The 20,905-nt window shown below is 54.7% G+C and overlaps 1 protein-coding gene across 4 annotated transcripts; it reads right to left on the bottom strand.

Annotated features, from left to right (window-relative positions):
- Positions 1–4,410: 4,410 nt before the first annotated feature.
- ZNF853 (zinc finger protein 853) lies at positions 4,411–13,626 on the bottom strand. 4 transcript variants are annotated; one of them, XM_050783977.1, is made up of 4 exons: positions 13,056–13,414; positions 11,944–12,061; positions 6,562–7,634; positions 4,411–6,513 (listed from the first exon to the last, which is right to left on the bottom strand). In XM_050783977.1, the coding sequence occupies exons 1-4, from the start codon at positions 13,065–13,067 to the stop codon at positions 5,731–5,733; spliced, it is 1,986 nt and encodes a 661-aa protein (XP_050639934.1). In that variant the 5' UTR covers positions 13,068–13,414; the 3' UTR covers positions 4,411–5,730. The 4 variants fall into 4 exon arrangements, with proteins under 4 accessions (XP_050639934.1, XP_050639932.1, XP_050639931.1 ...); XM_050783975.1 differs by having other exon boundaries at positions 4,411–6,909; positions 6,946–7,634; XM_050783974.1 differs by having other exon boundaries at positions 4,411–7,634; positions 13,056–13,626.
- Between the last annotated feature and the right edge of the window lie 7,279 nt (positions 13,627–20,905).

The raw sequence follows: 20,905 nt of genomic DNA, 5'->3' as shown, positions 1-20,905 counted from the left end.
TATTATTATTTTTTTTTTTTTTTGAGACAGAGTCTCGGTCTGTCGCCCAGGCTGGAGTGCAGTGGCGCAATCTCGGCTCACTGCAAGCTCCGCCTCCCGGGTTCACCCCATTCTCCTGCCTCAGCCTCCCGAGTAGCTGGGACTACAGGCGCCCGCCACCGCGCCCGGCTAATTTTTTCTATTTTTAGTAGAGACGGGGTTTCACCATGGTCTCGATCTCCTGACCTTGTGATCCATCCGCCTCGGCCTCCCCGTTTGTTTGTTTTGAGACAGAGTCTTGCTCTGTCGCCAGGCTGGAGTGCAGTGGCGCGATCTCAGCTCACTGCAACCTCCACCTCTTGGGTTCAAGTGATTCCTCTGCCTCAGCCTCCCAAGCAGCTGGGACTACAGGCGCCCGCCACCACACCTGGCTAATTATTTTTGTATTTTAGTAGAGACGGAGTTTCACCATGTTGGCCAGGATGGTCTCGATCTCCTGACCTCGTGATCTGCCTGCCTCGGCCTCACAAAGTGCTGGGGTTACAGGCGTGAGCCACCGCGCCCGGCCAGAATTGGACCCAGTTCTATACTGAGGTCTCTTTTCCCTATTGTTTCTGTTTGTTTTTGAGATAGAATCTTGCTCTGTCGTCCAGGCCGGAGTGCAGTGGGGCAATCTTGGCTCACTGTAACCTCTGCCTCCTGGGTTCAAGCAATTCTCTTGCCTCAGCCTCCCAAGTAGCTGGGATTACAGGTGCCCGCCACCACACCCAGCTAATTTTTTAATTTGTAGTAGAGATGGGGTTTTGCCATGTTGGCCAGGCTGGTCTCCAACTCCTGACCTCAAGTGATCCACCCATCTCACCCTCCCAAAGTGTTGGGATTACAGGCATGAGCCACTGTACCCGGCCTGTTTTGAGTTTTTGATGAAGTGGGGTTGGGTTCCTTTGTCTGATGTTCCTTGTGTTTCCAGCCCACCGGGTGCCCCGTGGGGAGGCAGGCGATTGGCAGAACTTATTGTATCTCGAACCCCACCCATTGTGTCAAAAAGGGGCATCAGCCCAGGGGCGGTGGCTGGCACCTGTAATCCCAGCACTCTGGGAGGCTGAGGTGGGAGAATCGCTTGAGCCCAGGAGTTCGACATCAGCCTGGACAACATGACAAGACCCCATCTCTACAAAAAAATAATAAAAATAAGCCAGGCATGGTGGTGTGTGCCTGTAGTCTGAGCTGCTCGGGAGGTTGAGATGGGAGGATCCCTCGAGCCCAGGAGTTGGAGGCTGCACTGAGCTATGATTGTACCTGCACTCCAACCTGGGCAACAGAGTGAGACCCTGTCTCAAGAAAAAAAAAAGAAAGAAAAAAAAGGCAGCCAAAGGTAACCACCACTCACCCCCTACAAACAGGTCCCTGTTGCTACCTGATGGGGGAGTGGCCCCAGCCCAGCCTCCACTTGCCAGAATTACACCATGGGTCTCAGGGCAGGCTGCTGGGCAGCAGACCTCGACACACGAATTTCTGAGTGAGTGATGCATTAAGGCCATCATCCCGGAGGGTGCTGGAGTAAGAGAAGCAGGTCAAGGAAGGAGAGGAAGCCAAGTAAAGATGTAGCCTCCAGCAAAATCCTGTGAGGCCGGGCATGGTGGTTCACACCTCTAATCCCAGTTCTTTGGGAGGCCAAGGCGAGTGAATCACCTGAGGTCAGGAGTTCAAGACCAGCCTGGGCAACATGGTGAAACCCCGTCTCTACTAAAAATACAAAAATTAGCTGGGCGCAGTGGCACCTGCCTGTAATCCCAGCTACTCAGGAGGCTGAGGCAGGAGAATCGCGAACCTGGGAGGCAGAGGTTGCAGTGAGCCAAGATTGCGCCATTGCACTCCAGCCTGGGTGACAGAGTGAGACTCCATCTCAAAAAAAAAAAAAAAGAAAAGAAAAGAAAAAAATTAGCCAGGTGTAGTGGCACACCTATAGTCCCAGCTACTCAGGAAGCTGAGGCAGGATTGCTAGAGCCTAGGAGATCGAGGCTGCAGTGAGCCGTGATCATGCCATTGTACTCTAGCCTGGGCAACAGAGCGAGATCCTGTCTTAAAAAATATATAAATATATATATAATATATACATATATATGTGTGTGTGTGTGCAAGGGATGTTTTGATTGGATCCCACAGGCAAACTCGAGTGTGAGTCACAACTCAGAGCCGCCCTGAACAAAAACAGGAAAGCTCAGACTGCATTCTCCTCCTGTGCCTGTCTTAATGGGTCCAGGGCCATCCTGGGGAAGGTAATTCTCAGGTGCATCCAGCTCTCTGCACAGGTGCATCAAGGGGCTCCATGCAGCAAGGCTGGGCAAGGTGGCTCATGCCTGTAATCCCACCACTTTCGGAGGCCGAGGTGGGTGCATTAGTTAAGGTCAGGAGTTCGACACCATCCTGGCCAACATGGCAAAAGCCCCGTCTCTACTAAAAATAATACAAAAATTAGCCGGGAGTGGTGGTGCGTGCCTGTATTCCCAGCTACTGGGGAGGCTGAGGCAGGAGAATCGCTTGAACCCGGGAGGCGGAGGTCACAGTGAGCTGAGATCGTGCCACTGCACTCCGGCCTGGTCAACACAGAGAGATTAGAGTCTCTAAATAAATAAAGACAGAAAAGAATCAAGGACTCTCAGGGCTGGGAGGAGACTCCAGGCCTCACGACGCTCCTTCAAGTGGCTGTGCAGCAGGGCGAGCTCAGCACCATCACTCCAGACTGCAGCTGGGCTGAATTTTGTGGGGGAGAAGGAAAGGGTCTTGCTGTTTCCCAGACCGAAGTGAAGTGGTACCGTTTTTAGTAGAGATGGAGTCTTGCTATGTTGTCCAGGCTGGTCTCAACCTCCTGGCCTCTAGTGATCCCCCCACCTCAGACTCCCAAAGTGCTGGAATTATAGGCGTGAGCCACTACTAAGCTGGGATCCCAAAGCTGACCTTCTCAAGCATCCACCCTCGGGTCCTTGGCCCTCCCATAAGGGTCTCACTGAATAAGTCCATTACCCAGCCAAGGGCCTCAGGCTGGAAGTCTGGTCTGGGGTGAGCAGGATTGGGTAATGGGCCTGAATAGTAAGTTCCTTGCTGGAGAGCAACCAGGAACATTTTCCTTGAAATGAACCCCAACAGCCTGGGTGACACAGTGAGACCCCATCTCTAAAAACAAAATTAAAACTTAGCCAGACATGGCTGGGCGCAGGGGCTCACGCCTGTAATCCCAGAACTTTGGGAGGCCAAGACGGGCAGATCACAAGGTCAGGAGTTCAAGACCAGCCTGGCCAACATAGTGAAACCCCATCTCTACTAAAAATAAAAAAAATTAGCCAGACGTGGTGGTGGGTGCCTGTAATCTCAGCTACTCAGGAGGCTGAGGCAGGAGAATCACTTGAACCCGGGTGGCAGAGATTGCAGTGAGCAGAGATCGTGCCATTGCATTCTAGCCTGGGCAACGGTGCGAGACTCCATCTCAAAAAAAAAAAAAAGTAGCCAGACATTGTGGCATGTACCTGTAGTCCCAGCTACTCAGGAGGCTAAGGTAGGAGAATTGCTTGAGCCCAGGAGTTTGAGGCTGCAGTGATCAAACCACTGCACTCCAGCCTGGGCAACAGAGCAAGACCCTCTCTCAGAAAAAGAAAGAAAGAAATGATCCTTTGGCCAGGCACAGTGGCTCACACCTGTACTCCCTGCAGTTTGGGAGGCTGAGGTGGAAGGACTGCTTGAGACTGGGAGTTTGAGACCAGCCTGGGGAAGGGTGAGACCTTGTCCCTACAGGAAAAAAGAAAAAAAATTAAAAATTACCCAGGTGTGGTGGCTCATGCCTGTAATCCCAGTGCTTTGGGAGGCTGAGTTGGGAGGATCAGTTGAGCTCAGGAGTTTGAGAACAGCCCAAACAACATTAAAAAAAAAAAAACAAGGCCAGGCGCAGTGGCTCAAGCCTGTAATCCCAGCACTTTGGGAGGCCGAGACGGGCGGATCACGAGGTCAGGAGATGGAGACCATCCTGGCTAACACGGTGAAACCCCGTCTCTACTAAAAAATACAAAAAACTAGCCGGGCGAGGTGGCAGGCGCCTGTAGTCCCAGTTACTCCGGAGGCTGAGGCGGGAGAATGGTGTAAACCCGGCAGGCGGAGCTTGCAGTGAGCTGAGATCCGGCCACTGAACTCCAGGCCGGGCAACAGAGCGAGACTCCGTCTCAAAAAAAAAAAAAAAAAAAAAAAAAAAAAAAAAAAAGAAGAAGAAGAAAAGAAAGAAAAAAGGAAAGGAAGGGAAGGGGAAAGAGGAAAGAAAGGAGAAAAGGGGGACAAGGGAAAGGAAGGGAAGGGAAGAGAAGGAAAAAAGAAAGAAAGAAAGAAAAGAAAGCAAGCCCTATGGAAGACACAAAACCCAGAGGTGAAAACACCAAGACAAGGACATTGTATTTCTGCATTTTAATTTATTTTTCGTTTCTGTTTCTCACTTACCAACACATGTGTAAAATGTAGCAGGTGTGTTAGTAAAGGAGAAGCAGCTGGGGAGAGAGGGGCAGGAATTAAGCAGCCACATGTGAAGAGTCAGGTCAAGCAGGAAGTGACTGGGGACAGAGGTGACGGGCAGCGTCCTCCCTGCCCCACCTTCCCACAAGGCACCAGCAACTGCTGCAGCTCACAGCCCCTGCCCCAGACGATTTGGTAAACGTAGTAAAGAGCATTGCTCCCAAACCTTGTCTCAGACATTCTTCCCCCAGCCCCAGCCATGGCGCAGGGTCTGCTCAGGCAGCCCTCCAAACCCCCATAGCCTAGTGCAGGAGAAATCTGCCCCGGACTCCCAGTGCCGGCCCCTGGGTAGTATCTGAGAAGCATGAAGCTGGTGGAGTCCAGGGGGCCACAGTGGGGCTACCTCGGAGCTCCTTCTGGAGGACCCTCCTTCCAGACCCTGGAAAACTCTAGCAGAAGGCCCTCTGCTTCAGCCACAGGCTCTTATTCCAGAGGACATTAATGCAGCCTGGGGGGACTGGGGGACCTGGCAGCAGAGGCCAAGAACTTGCCTCCGATGCCCGCCGGAGCCCCCTGGTTCCCTGGAGGGAAGGTTTGACCTTCCACCCGGAGCAGGACTTCCTGGCTTGGATTTGCACATTGATCCCGTGAGCGCTCTGACCCTGTGTTGATGAACACAGGCGTTTTCATCAGAATTATACCCACCCTGATGAATTTCCATCTTGGAAAGTATTTTCAAGGCAAATGCCACTGAGGACGATTCAATGCCTTGCTCAGTTTCTACATAGTGCAAACAAGTTTGCTTCTTCCCCGAATTTTTCCTTGGGATCATTTTCGCCAGGATCGAAGCTTTTCCATGTGTGTCTCACCACGTCTTTGATCCCCTGGTGGGTATCCAGTCCTCGGCCAGTGTCATTAATCGTCTCGCCACTGGGAGTTTTTCCTCGTTCGTAGTAAGTCCAGTTTTCCCGGAGCGAAAATTTTTGGCAGGCCCCTCCAAGGGCAGACAAACGTGTCCCGCGTGCTGTTTCAGTCCCAGTCCACTTCTGTTTTGGCGGATGGTTTTTTTCTGGCGGTGAATCTGTGAACCTGGTATTTTCTCAGGGAATCTGGGAGATGATGATGATGATGATGGTGGAAGCTTTTTATTCCAGGGATATTCCAGGATGCCTCCAGCGCCCATGAACCCGGGTCAAGGAGCTTTTCAGGTGGAGGCGGATAGGGGGTCCCCTCCTGGCCAGGCAGCCCCGATCGTGGCTCTCACAGCGCCTTGTCTGCGGGCGCAGTGGCCGTGGCGGCCTGCTCTGCCCGGGCTGGGCCACCAAGGGCTGCGGGCCGCGAGGAGCGCAACAGGCCGAGGCCCCTGGAGCGGCCCGCGCCGTGCAGCTGGCGCTCGTGGCGTCGGATCTGCACCTTGTGTCGGAAGCGCTCGCCGCAGTCCTCGCACACGTAGGGCCGCTCGCCCGAGTGCGTGCGCCGGTGGCGCAGCAGGTTGGAGGAGACACTGAAGCGCTTGCCGCAGTCCCCGCAGGCGTAGGGTCGCTCCCCGGTGTGCGTGCGCTGGTGCTGCACGAGCGCCGAGCTCTCACTGAAGCGCTTGGCGCAGTACGAGCAGGCGTAGGGTTTCTCACCCGTGTGGATGCGCTGGTGCGTTACCAGGTTCGAGTGCTGCGAGAAGCCCTTGCCGCACTCGCCGCAGCGGTGTGGCCTCTCACCCGTGTGCGTGGCCTGGTGGCGCACCAGGTCCGTGCTGCGGCTGAAGCCCTTGCCGCATTCCCCGCAGATAGTCGGCCGGTCCCGGGCGCGCCGTCGCCGCCGCTGCCGTGCGGGAGTCAACGCCGCGCTGCCTGCCGGGCCCGGGATGGCCACCACGGCCGGCGCTGCCACGGCTGGCAGCACCATGAGCTCCTGCAGCACCACGTAGCCCGGGGGAGCCACCACGACCGCGGCTGGAGCCCCGGGGACTGCCGCTCCGCCACCCCCTGCGGCTGGCACCAGTTCTAGCTGCAGCTCCGGTTGCACCGGGGTCAGCTCCAGCTGCACCTCCTGCTGCTGGGCGCCCAGCTCCACCGGGGTCAGCTCCAGCTGCACCTCCTGCTGCTCCAGCTGCTGCTGCTCTAGCTGCTGCTGCTGCTCCAGCTGTTGCTCCAGCTGCTGCAGCTGCTCCTGCAGTTTGAGCTGCAGCTGCCGCTGCTCCTGCTGCCGTTCCAGCTCCTGCTGCCGCTCCAACTCCTGCCGCTGCTGCTCCAGCTCCTGCTCCGACCCCAGGTCCACCGGCATGAGCTCCAGCTCCACCTCTTCCTCCTCCTCAGGCTCCAGGGGAGGAGGTTGCAGTTGTTGCTGTTGCAATTGTTCCTGCTGCTGTTGCAACAGCTGCTGTTGCTGCTGTTGCTTTAATTGTTCCTGCTGCTGCAGCAGTAGCTGCTGCTGTAACTGTGCCTGCTGCTGTTCCAGCAGTTGCTGCTGTAACTGTGCCTGCTGCTGCTGCAACAGTTGCTGCTGTAACTGTTCCTGCTGCTGCAGCAACAGTAGCTGCTGCTGCTGCTGTAGCTGTTCCTGCTGCTGTTGAAACTGTTGCTGCTGTAATTGTTCCTGCTGTTGTAGCAGCTGCTGCTGTTGTAACTGTTCCTGATGTTGCTGTAACAGCTGTTGCTCTTGCACTTGCTGCTGTAGCCGTTCCTGCTGCTGCAACAGCTGTTGCTCTTGTGCTTGCTGTGGCTGTGATGGCTCCTGCTGTGGCTGTAACGGCTCCTGCTGTGGTTGCAACTGCTCCTGCTGCTGCTGTAACAGCTGTTGCTCTTGCACTTGCTGTGGCTGCACCTGTTGCTGCTGGTGCGTTAGCTGCAGTTCAGGTTTCAGTTCCTGATGGTGCATGGATTGGTGTTTTTCCTGCTGTAGTTGAGATAGCTGTTGTTGCCCGTCCTGCTGCGGCTGTTGTTGCAGTTCTAGGTGTGGTTGCGGCTGTTGCAGTTGCTCCTGCTGTGGCTGTTGCTGCGGTTTGGGCTGCTGTTCTAACTGCTGCAGTTGCAACTCCTGTTGTCCTGGCTGGGTTTCCTCAGCGATTTCACTGGCCCCCACTGGGCCCAAGACTGCTGGCCGCTGTGGACTGCTGCTCCCCTCCTGAGGCTCTTCCTCCTCCTGACTCTCACTCCCACCACTGCCACCTGTGGAAGAAATGGCAGGAAGCCAAGAGAGAAAGATCTACAGGAAGCTCTCTGGTCCAGACCCCAGGACCTGCCCCTTACCTGCCCTCAAAGATACACTAACACACTCTTAGCAGGAGCCCAAAAGTGCTGGATCAAGTAACAATAGCAGCCCAGCAGAAACTGAAATGCTGCAGGGGCTGGGGGTGGCTTGGAAATGTGCCCAGGTGGCCGGGCATGGTGGCTCATGCCTATAATCCCAGCACTTTGAGAGGCCGAGGTGGGCAGATTGCCTGCGCTCAGAGTTCGAAACCAGCCTGGGCAACATGGCGAAAGCCTGTCTCTACTAAAAATACAAAAAATTAGCCAGGTGTGGTGCCCGGTGCCTGTAATCCCAGCTACTCAGGAGGCTGAGGCAGGAGAATCACTTGAACTCAGGAGGTGGAGGTTGCAGTGAGCCGAGATCATACCACTGTGCTCCAGCCTGGGCCATGTCGAAAGAAAGACAGAGAAAGAGCGAAGGAAACAAGGAAGGAAGGAGGGGGGGAAGGAAGGAAGGAAGGAGGCCCAGGGACTGCTGGTGACCTCCCTCTGGACCCCAGCTCCCTGATCCCTCCTTGGAGCTTCCCTTTACGCAGGCCCCATGCTCTGATCTCGGCACTGACACCAGCAGGGGTGCCGGGGGCTCCCTGACCATCCTGAGAAGTCTCTTGTGCTTAATCACCCTCCAGTAGAAACCACTGAACCAGTTCAGCATGGGGTTGGTTCCAATGGCCAAGCCACCAACCCCATGCTGAACTCCGACCTCAGTTACAGCCACACCTTAAATAAATAAAACTCTCCTTCTCTGTAAATAATAAATAATTTATATAAAGCTGCCTGGAATTGTCACCGCAAATAGTTTCCCAACATCACCAAAGTGTCAAAGAGACCACTAAGTTTCAGGTGGGAAGTCCTCAGTTCAGAACCTAACTCTACCAGTCGGCAGGTGTACAACCTCCTGCAGGCTCACAGCCCTGTCTATAAAATAGATCAGTGATACCCACACCATCTGCTTAAACAGTACAACAACGAGAGCCCTGGCATAGTCCCTGGAACCTGGTAGGTGCCTGAAAATTCCCTCTCTCTGCAGGTTAGGATTGGTTTGCAAAGTAACAAAAAATACCAAGGAGACTGGGAGTGTTTGAGATTGTCATTCCTGAATACAAAGGACTAACTAAGCTGGGCGTGATGGCTCATGCCTGTAATCCCAACACTTTGGGAGGCATAAACCTGGGAGGCCCTGCGCAAACAGCACCACTCCGTTACTACGCTTCTCTTTCCACACCATGTCCACCATGAGTTTCTCATTTTGAGTATTACTATTGTGCTATTGGAAAATCTCAATTCTTCTTCCTATATGTGACCTGAGGAGGCATTCTCTATTCCCAAATCTGATTTCAATATCTCTTCTCCCTATAACATCATATGTTTTCCATTTTGTAATGGAAGGCAATGCTTTCTGGCCACTTTTCCAGGAATATGTTAATTTAATAAAATCAAAGGATGGCTGGGCGCGTTGGCTCGTGTGTGTAATCCTAGCACTTTGGGAGGTTGAGGCAAGTGGATCACGAGGTCAGGAGATCGAGACCATCCTGGCCAACATGGTGAAACCCCATCTTTAATAAAATGCAAAAAATCCGGGTGTGGTGGCGTGCGCTGTAGTCCCAGCTACTTGGGAGGCTGAGGCCGGGGAATCACTTGAACCTGAAAGGTGAAGGTTGCAGTGAGCTGAGATAATGCCACTGCACTCCAGCCCAGTGACAGAGCGAGACTCCGTCTCAAAAACAAATAAACAAAAAACAAAAACAAACAAAAAAAGAACCAAGGGACATGGTGAAACCCTGTCTCTACTAAAAATACAAAAATTAGCCGGGCATGGTGGCATGCACCTATAGTCCCAGCTACTCGGGAGGCTGCAGCAGGAGAACTGGAGAACTGCTTGAACCCAGGAGGTGGAGGTTGCAGTGAGTCGAGATCCAGCCACCACACTCCAGCCTGGGCGACAGAGCAAGACTCTGTCTCAAAAAAAAAAAAAAAAAAAATTCCACCAAGGGAGATCTACATGCATATAATTTCCTCTAGTAAAATATTCCTAATAACCTTTGGTTTGGCTAATGGATCCGTGAGTGTGCTTTTCATAGACACTCACATCAGCTGGGGGGAAGCACATGGTGGGAGAAGACAGGGTGAAAACTGTCCCCCCAGCAAGTCCACTGGTGGGAGAAGGGGTACTCCCTTCTCCCACCCCTTCTGGGAGCAACAAGACAGATTGTACCTGTGTGAATCTCCTCTTTGCTGGCACAGTCTTGACCACAGGCCACTCTGACTCCCTGGGGCAGCAATTTCAGGTTTTTTTTTTTTTTGGAGACAGGGTCTCACTCTTGTCGCCCAGGCTGGAGTGCAGTGGTGCAATCTCAGCTCACTGTAGCCTCAATCTCCCAAGCTCAAGCGATCCTCCCATCTCAGCCTCCCAAGTGGCTGGGACTATAGGCATACACCACCATGCCTAGCTAATTTTTTTTTTTTTTTTTTTTTTTTGAGACGGAGTCTCGCTCTGTCACCCAGGCTGGAGTGCAGTGGCCGGATCTCAGCTCACTGCAAGCTCCGCCTCCCAGGTTCACGCCATTCTCCTGCCTCAGCCTCCCGAGTAGCTGGGACTACAGGCGCCTGCCACCTCGCCCGGCTAAGTTTTTGTATTTTTAGTAGAGACGGGGTTTCACTGTGTTACCCAGGATGGTCTCGATCTCCTGACCTCGTGATCCGCCCGTCTCGGCCTCCCAAAGTGCTGGGATTACAGGCTTGAGCCACCGCGCCTGGCCTCCTAGCTAATTTTTTAAATTTTTTGTAGAGATGGGGTTTTGCCATGTTGCACAGGCTGGTCTCGAACTCCTGAGCTCAAGCGATCCACCTGCCTCGGCCTCCCAAAGTGCTGGGATTACAGGCATGAGCCATTGTGCCTGACCTCAGCATTTTTTTTTTTTTTTTTTTTTTTTTGAGACGGAGTCTCGCTGTGTCTCCCAGGCTGGAGTGCAGTGGCGTGATCTCGGCTCACTGCAAGCTCCGCCTCCCGGGTTCACGCCATTCTCCCGCCTCAGCCTCCCAAGTAGCTGAGACTACAGGCGCCCGCCACCACGCCCGGCTAGTTTTTTGTATTTTTAGTAGAGACGGGGTTTCACCATGTTAGCCAGGATAGTCTCGATCTCCTGACCTTGTGATCCACCCGCCTCGGCCTCCCAAAGTGCTGGGATTACAGGCTTGAGCCACCGCGCCCGGCGCATTTTTAACAAAGGCATTTTAGTGACCATCTAGTTCAATGTTGTCTGACATGTTATACCTTCTCAAAGTTTCATCAGCTAAATGTACAAGTCAGAAGGGTCTTCCGTTCTTCTTCTTTTTTTTGAGACAGAGTCTTGCTCTGTCGCCCAGGCTGGAGTGCAGTGGCACGATCCTGGCTCACTGCAACCTCTGCCTCCTGGGTTCAAGTGATTCTTCTGCCTCAGCCTCCTGAGTAGCTGGGATTACAGGCACCCACCACACTCAGCTAATTTTTGTATTTGTAGTAGAGACGGTGTTTCACCATGTTGGCCAGGCTGGTCTCAAATTCCTGGCTTCAAGTGATCTGCCCGCCTTGGCCTCCCAAAGTGCTGAGATTACAGGAATGAACCACCACGCCTGGTCAGAAGGGTCCTTTTTGACTCCACACGTCCCCATCCCACCCCTTCAATTCCTTTGGTCCTTTTCAAGCTCTGTCCCGCCCTGCCCCAGGCCCTCACTCAGCACCCTTAAAGCACAGAATGGAAACTGGCTCTCATGAGTGTGGCCACCAGAGAAGTTTTGCCGAGAGTGGGTCCCAGAGGAAGAGGTCTTGGAAGGAAGCCACAGAGCCAACATCGGGGGCAGGAGGGGCAGAGGAAGAGTGCCTATCAGTACTTGAATGGGATCTGGGAAATTGAGTGGAAATTGACTCAGGAGCTGGAGCCAGGTGTGGTGAGGATGGTGGAGGCCCCCTGGCTGCCAGGAAACACAGCAATGAGTTCCAGCCAGCATGCACCTGTGAGTGTGAGTCCAGTCAGCACTCATGTGGGGACTGGGGAGCCCCTCACCAGCCTGGCCTCAGCCTGCCTGACACAGCCACCTTGGAAAATCTCAAGGCAGAGCTGCTGGTGTTACTCAATGCAGCTGAGGTTGGCTAGTGTGAGTCTGTGCAGGCTGCCCACCACTCTTGGGCCTCTTTCTGCCACGGCAGGCAGGTATGGGGCTCTGTCAAGGGATTCCCCCAGGCCCTCACCTGAGAGGGTGTCAGGCCCTGGGCCCCCATCTTCAAGACATCGAAGTTCCAGCACGAAGGTCTCGGTGGCTGGCCCCACCTCCATCCTGGCGGTCAGACCCGGATTCCCGGGAGTCGGCTGTGCTGAAAGGAAGGAAGCGGTTTAGATGGGCGGGAGTGCTTTGAGCTCCTGCCAGGTGCCACAGGCCCCCAAAGGCCCTCCACCTCTGCCTCAGGCCACCTAGAGTGGTCAGTTCCACCCCTGCTGCAACTACAGGACTTTCCAGGCCGCAGTGGGGAACTGGGAGTGCCGGCGGCCCGGAGGTTCAGGGCTGGGGAGGTGGCAGCCAGCAACAGAGGCTGTCACCTGCACAGAGGCAGAGCTGCCTCTCCTGACTTTTCACAGGGGGATAGAGAGTGGGGTAGCCCCACTGAGACACAACTGTGGGTGTCAGCCCTTCACAAGGGAGGAAAGCTAGAGTCACCAAAGGGACATTTAGGGTGGGGAGCTCTGGGGCCTAAGAGTGACTGTCCATCAACATCCTTCCTGCCTTCTTTTTAATAGTTTGTTTTTTTGAGACGGAGTCTCATTCTGTCGCCCAGGCTGGAGTACAGCGATCTTGGCTCACTGCAGCGATCTTGGCTCACTGCAACCTCCGTCTCCCTGGTTGAAGCGATTCTCCTGCCTCAGCCTACCGAGTAGCTGGGGCTACAGGTGTGCGCCATCACACCCAGCTAATTTTTATGGTTTTTTTTATATTGTGGACGATGTTGCCCAAGGCTGGTCTCGAACTCCTGGCCTCAGGTGATCCTCCTGTCTTGGCCTCCCAAAGTGTTGGTTGAGTGAGCCACCGCGCCTGGCCCCTTCCATTCTATTGCCTTCCTGGCCTGCTCTGAGAAGGCCACCAGCAGGCCACGTGTGTCAGCTGCTACCCCAGCTCCCAGGCAAGGCAGGTGTCCAGAGCACTGTCACCCATGGCCTGGCCCTGTGCCCAGGCGCCCCTGAGGGTCCACCCTGGCCCGTGCAGAACGGGCCCCTCTCCCCTAAACAGGCCGACTTGCGCCATCCAGTCCAAACTCTCTCAAGGGACGCGTCCCCGGTGGTCCAGCGCCAACGACCCCCTGGGCCTCACCTGGTGGAGCATTTCCTGCTCCCGGGGCAGCCTCTGCGCTAGGGAGGTGTGGTCAGCAGAGGCTGCGAGGTGAAGGCCACGGCGTGCAGCCGGCTCATTCCGGAGGCACCTCCATCCAGAAAGAGCCGGGACGCGCAGGGCCACCCCGGGGACTTTCTGGGCACTCCGGAGCGTCCACGCCGTCTGGGCTGCCTAGGTCGCCCTGGGCCAAGGGAAGGGGCCGAGAGGAGCGGCCGAGCAGAAGTTGGTGGAGACTCTCCGGCAGGGGTCGGGGCGGGAGGCAGCGCCCCGAATCCCGCGCGGGGCTCAGGGCCGACCCCTTGGGACCATCGCAGGCAGCGGGATCCAGGCCGGCGCCCGGGGTCGGCACCACGGGGTGGCTACGCCTGGGGTCGGCGGCGGCCAGGCGACGCGGGTCCGCGGGGGCTACAGGTGCCCGGAGCCTGCGGGCGGCCTTTGCCGGGCCGCGCGGTGGCCGGGGCGGGGGCGGGGCGGGCGCCGCGGCCAGGCCGGGTCCCCCTGGGCTCGCCCGCCCGCCCGGGAGTGCGTCCGTTCGGGCCGCTGGCCGGGCCGGGGGCGGGGGCGCGGGGGTTGGCACAGGAAGTCCCCCCGGCATCCGCATCCTGTCCCCCGCCCCTGCCCGCCCGCCGCGCCCCCGCGCCCCGGCCCCCGCCGCCGCCGCCGCCGCCGCCGCCGCCGCTCTAGGCAGCCGCAGCTCGGTGGGCTTAACCCTTCCCGGCCCGGCCACTCACCCGGCCCAGGGGACACGATGCGGCGGCCCCTGGGGCGTCCCGGGCCGGCCTGTGCCCAGCGCAGCGCGCGCTGTGCCGCATCCCTGCTGCGCGTGTCCGCGCGCCACGGTTGGCGACTGTCACTGCTTGGGTGTCTGGGTGGGGGGTACCCAGCCTGATCCCTGCCACCCCCTAGAGGGCAGGCGTGGCCTCGGGGAGCCCCTGCCGGGGTGCAAATTGTGGCTAATGAGCACTCAATTCGATGGCACTCGAAGAGGGAGTAGGCGCCATCCGGGCCCGGCCTGAGCAGGCCCTGGAGAGGCCACCCGGGTGCGCACCGTGGAGCCCTCCTCCTGGACCCCTGGGCTGGGGAGGGCAGGCCAGCAGGGAGTGTGTGCCTTCCTCCCCCTGTTCGGGGACTGTGACCCGCATAGATCAAATGAGGCCACCGTGGAGAACTGGCAGAGCTGGAATCCTCCCTCCCAGCGCCCCTGCGGTCTTTCGCTGACCACAAGGCTGGTTGGTGGTCAGGCCTCCCACCTCCCCCACCCTCTCCTCTCCTCCTTCCTGACTTGGCAAGCGGATTCCTGCCTGGGTCAGGGGTCTTCTCCAAGGGAGGCCTTCCCTGACCCTGTCTTAATGTTCCACCACCTAACTTTCCTGTCCTCGGGGCACAAACCTCTCTAACCTGGAGAATTCACATTCACATTGGGATGCTCAAATTCTTTAGAAAAACCCAGAGATCTGGGGGCAGGGCATGGTAGTTCATGCCTGTAAACCCAGCACTTCGGAAGTATCACTTAGGCTGGTAGTTTGAGACCAGGCTGATCAACACAGCAAGACCCCATCTCTACATAAAATGTTTTGTTTTTGTTTTTTTAAAATTAGCTCGGCTACTAAAAAGTAGCCTGTAATCCCAACTACTTGGGAGGCCAAGGTGGGTGGATCACTTGAGCCCAGGAGGAGGTCGAGGCTGCAGTGAGCTATGATCGCTCCACTGCACCCTAGCCTGGGTGACAGAGTGAGACCCTGTCTCCATCTAAAAACAAGCAAACATGCTGGGCGCGCTGGCTCACGCCTGTAATCCCAGCACTTTGGGAGGCCGAGGCAGGTGGATCACCTGAGGTCGGGAGTTGGAGACCAGCCTGACCAACATGGAGAAACTCCATCTGTACTAAAGATACAAAATTAGCCGGGTGTGGTGGCACATGCCTGTAACCCCAGCTACTCGGGAGACTGAGGCAGGAGAATTGCTTGAGTCTGGGAGGTGGAGGTTGCGGTGAGCCTAGATCATGCCATTGCACTCCAGCCTGGGCAACAAGAGTGCAACTCCATCTCAAAAACCAAAAACAAGCAAACAAAAACAGAAAAACGAAAGATCTGGTGACAAAGATTGCTCCTGGGGTGCAGCAGGAATGCCCCCCTGGCGGGGGGACAAGAGCCCTCAGGGTGCACCGCCCCCTCCCTTCCTCCTGTTCCTGGGCTCACACTGCTGTGGCACAGGTGGCCACCTTGTCCTGTTTTTGGAATCTCTCTGGCCCCCGCAGGCACTGGAGTTTGAGGCTTCCCCTCTGGCCCTTGCTTGAAAAGGCTGCACTCTGGTGGCTTCCGCCCCAGGCTAGAAAAAGTGCAGTAAGAACCTGGCTTTGGAGACAGAGTCATCTAGGGTCATGGGACCTTTTTGCAGCCAGGTAACTGCAGGTAAATGACTGCCTTGCATCTGTGAAGTTGAGATGGCAGCCTGCTAGGCAGGATAAGGATGAGCAGATAGGGTGAGGAGGATATGGCCAGGAGTATAAGATCAGAGCAGGTGTGTACCTGCCTCCTCTAGCCTCCTGCAAGGCCTCATGCCCTGAGGGGCCCCTCCCCTCTCAGGTCTTTAAGCTGGCTTCTTTCTGATAGGATTTACACATCCTCAGGGCTCTCCCATCTTAAAAACATCCTACCCTGGCCAAGTGCAGTGGCTTATGCTTACGCAGTGGCACTTCGGGAAGCCAAGGCAGGAGGATCATGTGAGCCCTGGCTTTGGAGGCTGCAGTGAGGCATGATCAAGCCACTGCACTCCAGCCTGGGCGACAGAGCAAGACTCTACCGGCCAGGCGCGGTGGCTCACGCCTGTAATCCCAGCATTTTGGGAGGCCAACGTGGGCGAATCATGAGGTCCAGAGATAGAGACCATCCTGGTCAACATGGTGAAACCCTGTTTCTAATAAAAATACTATATATATACATATATACACACACACACACACACACACATATATATATATACACACACAGTTGGGTGTGGTGGCGCATGCCTGTAGTCCCAGCTACTCGGGAGGCTGAGGCAGTAGAATCGCTTGAGCCCAGAAGGCAGAGGTTGCAGTGAGCCAAGATCACACCACCGCACTCCAGCCTGGTGACACTGTGAGACTCCATCTCAAAAAAAAAAAAAAAAAAAAAAAACTATGTAAAATATAAAAGAGCTACCCACTTCTCCTTCCTGCCCTTGACAGTCAACCTTCCTTTGCCATATCCCCATCTGCCCATCCCTCCTTCTCCTCTCTGACCTGGCCTCACCGCAGCCAGGCAACTTCCCATGATATCACCAGCAACGTCCATGTCACTAAACCCTCATCATGTTTGGCCTCTGGGCAGCGTTGGACACTTCAGCCATGCTGTCCAGGGAGAAACACCTTGGTTCCCCTTCCTCTTGGCTCCTTCTCTGACACCTTGCAGGCTCTGCTCCCCTCCCTCCGGCTCGTTGCTCACCTGTGCACCAGAGAGGTATCCCACCATGTCCACAAACAGTTCCTCCCACTGAGCTTTTTGTTGCTGTTTGTTTTTGAGACAGGGTCTCACTCCCATTGCCCAGGCTGGAGTGCAGTGGCACAATCACAGCTCACTGCAGCCTCAACTTCCCAGGCTCAGGTGATCCTCCCACCTCAGCCTCCCAAGTACCTAGGACTACAGGGATGCACCACCACACCTGGCTAATTTATTCTTTTGTTGAGATGAGGTCTCCCTATGTTGCCCAGCTTCGTCTTGAACTCCTGGCCTCAAGCAATCCTCCCACCTCAGCCTCCCAAAGTGCCAGGATTAACAGACATGAGCTACTGCACCCGGCTATTTTATTGATTGACTGATTGATTTAGAGATGGAGTTTTGCTCTGTCACCCAGGCTGGAGTGCAGTGGGACAATCTCAGCTCACTGTAACCTCTGCCTCCCAGGTTCAAGTGATTCTCCTCCCTTAGCCTCCCCGGTAGCTGGGACTACAGGCATGTGCCATCACACCTGGCTAACTTTTGTATTTTTAGTAGACGGGGTTTCACCATGTTGGCCAGGCTGATCTCAAACTCCTGACCTCAAGTGATCCACCCTCCTCAGCCTTCCAAAGAGCAGGAATTATAGGCACGAGCCAGCATGCCTGGCCCCAGCTAGAATCTTTTTTTTTTTTTTTTTTTTTTTTTTTTGAGACGGAGTCTCGCTCTGTCACCCAGGCTGGAGTGCAGTGGCCAGATCTCGGCTCACTGCAAGCTCTGCCTCCCAGATTTACACCATTCTCCTGCCTCAGCCTCCCGAGTAGCTGGGACTACAGGCGCCCGCCACCTCGCCAGGCTAGTTTTTTTTTTTTGTATTTTTTAGTAGAGATGGGGTTTCACCATGTTAGCCAGGATGGTCTCGATCTTCTGACCTCATGATCCGCCCGTCTCAGCCTCCCAAAGTGCTGGGATTAGCGCCCGGCCTAGAATCTTTTAGTAAGCCTTCCCACATCTTCCTTTGGAGCTATAAATACCTTCCAACTCAACTTTCCACCTAGTCAATCTGGTCAGGAAAGTATTTGCTTTACTGTTTCCTTAGGGCATTTCTTCAGGGGTTTCCTCTCCGCAGATCCACACTGGGCAGGATGCTGTCCAGGCTGCTGCTGGCTGTCAACCTGGGACCCCCCATCACCATCTTTCCGGGATTTGCCTTTGTTAGCCTCACACTAATCCCTGTTCTCACACCATGTCTGTCTCTTATATTTTATTTTTTGAGTCAGGGTCTTGCTCTGTTACCCAGGCTGGAATGCAGTGGTGCCACCATGGCTCATTGCAGCCTCGAACTCCTGGGCTCAAGTGATCTTCCTGTCTCAGCTTTTCTTTTCTTTTTTTGAGACAGTCTTGCCCTATTGCCCAGGCTGGAGTGCAGTGGCACAATCTCAGCTCACTGCACCCTCCACCTCCCAGGTTTAAGTGATTCTCCTGCCTCACCTTCCTGCATAGCTGGGATTACAGGTGCCTGCCACCACACCCAGCTAATTTTTGTATTTTTAGTAGAGATGGGATTTTGCCACATTGATCAGGCTGGTCTTGAACTCCTGAACCTGTGATCCGCCCGCCTTGGCCTCCCAAAGTGCTGGGATTACGGGTGTGAGCCATTGCGCCCAGCCCTGTCTCAGCTTTTCTTTTTTTTTTTTTTTTTTTTTTTTGAGACGGAGTCTCGCTCTGTCGCCCAGGCTGGAGTGCAGTGGCGCAATCTCGGCTCACTGCAAGCTCCGCCTCCCGGGTTCACGCCATTCTCCTGCCTCAGCCTCCCGAGTAGCTGGGACTACAGGCGCCCGCCCCTGCGCCCGGCTAATTTTTTCTATTTTTAGTAGAGACGGGGTTTCACCATGGTCTCGATCTCCTGACCTTGTGATCCGCCCACCTCGGCCTCCCAAAGTGCTGGGATTACAGGCGTGAGCCACCACGCCCGGCCTCAGCTTTTCAAAGTGCTGGAATTACAGGTGTGAGCCATGGCGCTTGGCCAAAGTCTTTATTCTCACATTAGATTGGCTATGGATTATAGATTGGTAATTGTTTCCCCTCAGAATGTTAAAGACAATTTTTTTGCGTTTTTTTTTTTCTGAGACAGAGTCTCACTCTATCTCCTAGGCTGGAGTGCCATGGTGCCATTAACAAACAGTTTGTCTTTTAGCTTCCAGAGCTGCTAGTGGAGAAGTCCAGTACCATTTTGATTCTTGATTCTTTGAGCCTGAGAGGAAAAGCTGGTGGGCCAGGAGCAGGTGCCTTGAAAAGGAGTGGAGTAAGACAGACTGAGCTGCTCCCAGACGGCAGCTGTGGGGTGGCAGGAAGTTTGTCTCCTGGAGATGATGGAAAAGGTTTGGATTCTGTTCTGGGGAGGAGCAGCAGACTAGGGAGACACACCGAGATTAATGCTCCAGTGAGCATCGATGATGCTGCCCTTCATTTTGATGGAGCACCTTCTCAAGTGTCCTTCCCTAGAAATACTTGCATTCTCTGAATAGAACAAACAGGAAAATAAAAATAATAAAATTTTAAAAAACAGAAGCATGCATTGGCAGTGACCTAGTGTGCAAATGTCAGGTATTACTCTTCAGGTCAAACACCTAATAAATGCCATAAAATGTTCCAGGACAGGGAAGTACATTGCACGAAAATAATCAGCCAGGCCTGGTGGCTCACGCCTGTAATCCCAGCAGTTTGGGAGGCCGAGGTGGGCGGATCATCTCAGTCCGAGGTCAAGAGATGGAGACCATCCTGGCCAACATGGTGAAACCCCGTCTCTACTAAAAATACAAAAATTAGCTTGACGTGGTGGCAGGCACCTGTAGTCCCAGCTACTTGGTAGGCTGAGGCAGGAGGATCACTTGAACCTGGAAGGTGGAGGTTGCAGTGGGCCAAGATCACACCACTGCACTCCAGCCTGGTGATAGAGTGAGACTCTGTGTCAGAACAACAAGAAGCAATTGGGGTTCAAGCATTTCTCCTGCCTCAGCCTCCTAAGTAGCTGGGATTACAGGTGCACACCACCACACCTGGCTAATTTTTGTACTTTCAGTAGAGACAGGGTTTCACCACGTTGGCCAGGCTGGTCTTGAACTCCTGACCTCAGGTGATCTGCCCACCTTGGCCTCCCACAGTGCTGGGATTACAGGCGTGAGCCACCGCGCCCAGCCATTTTTCTGTTTTTGTTTTCTGAGACAGAATTTCACTGTCACCCAGGCTACCATGCAGTGACACAACCTTGGCTCACTGCAGCCTCCACCTCCTGGGTTCAAGCGATTCTCCTGCCCCAGTCTCCTGAGTAGCTGGGATTTTGCAGGCGCCCACCATCACGTCCAGCTAATTTTTGTATTTTTAGCAGAGACAGAATTTCATCATGTTGCTCAGGCTGGTCTCGAACTACTAGCTGCAAGTGATCCGCCCACCTTGGCCTCCCAAAGTGCCGGGATTACAAGTGTGAGCCACTGTGCCCAGCCCCAGGTTAAATTTCATCCCTGCAAGGTAAGCTCCATCTTTTAATGCTCCATGTTTGCAGTTTCCATCTCTCACTTCAGGCTAGGAGAGCCAGTGACATAGTTCCTGATCTTTGCTTCCTCCTGCAGTCCGTTAAGGGAGGACTCCAAGCAGACACCTTCCCTTTTCAGTAGGAAAAAGATCCCTGAGGGCTGTTTTGTACCTGAGGGAAGAAATGTGACCCAAAGCAAATAGACCAGAAGCAGGCTGGGTGCAGTGGCTCACGCCTGTAATCCCAACACTTTGGGAGGCCGAGGCGGGTGGATCACCTGAGGTCGGGAGTTTGAGACCAGCCTGGCCAACATGGCGAAACCCTGTCTCTACTAAAAATACAAAAATTAGCCGGGCGTGATGGTGGGCGCCTGTAATCCTAGCTACTTGGGAGGCTGAGGCAGGAGAATCACTTGAACCTGGGAGGCAGAGGTTGCAGTGAACTGAGATCACACCACTGCACTCCAGTGCAACCCTGTCTAAAAAAAAAAAAAAAAAAGGTGGGGCACGGTGGCTCACGCCTGTAATCCCAGCACTTTGGGAAGACGAGGTGGGCGGATCACAAGGTCAGGAGATCGACACCACTGTGAAACCCCGTCTCTACTAAAAATACAAAAAAAATTAGCCAGGCGTGGTGGTGGGCGCCTGTAGTCCCAGCTACTCAGGAGGCTGAGGCAGGAGAATGGCGTGACCCCTCGAGGTAGAGCTTGCAGCGAGCTGAGATTGCGCCACTGCACTCCAGCCTGACTGACAGAGTGAGACTCCGCCTCAAAAAAAAAAAAAAAAAGATCGGGAGTGCTCTATGCCCGCTGACCTCAGCTGCCTGGCTTAGCTGGGGACATG

The sequence above is a fragment of the Macaca thibetana genome, chromosome 3 (assembly GCF_024542745.1).
Source record: "Macaca thibetana thibetana isolate TM-01 chromosome 3, ASM2454274v1, whole genome shotgun sequence".
Classification (NCBI taxonomy): Eukaryota; Metazoa; Chordata; class Mammalia; order Primates; family Cercopithecidae; genus Macaca; species Macaca thibetana.
This window is presented reverse-complemented; position numbering and strand designations above follow the sequence as displayed.

Bases quoted from the DNA above. Each gene is read 5' to 3' on its own strand.
- ZNF853 (XM_050783974.1), bottom strand. The intron at 7,635-11,943 runs GTGAGGGCCTGG...TTTCTTCCACAG, and splicing joins AGGGCCTGACACCCTCTCAG to GTGGCAGTGGTGGGAGTGAG.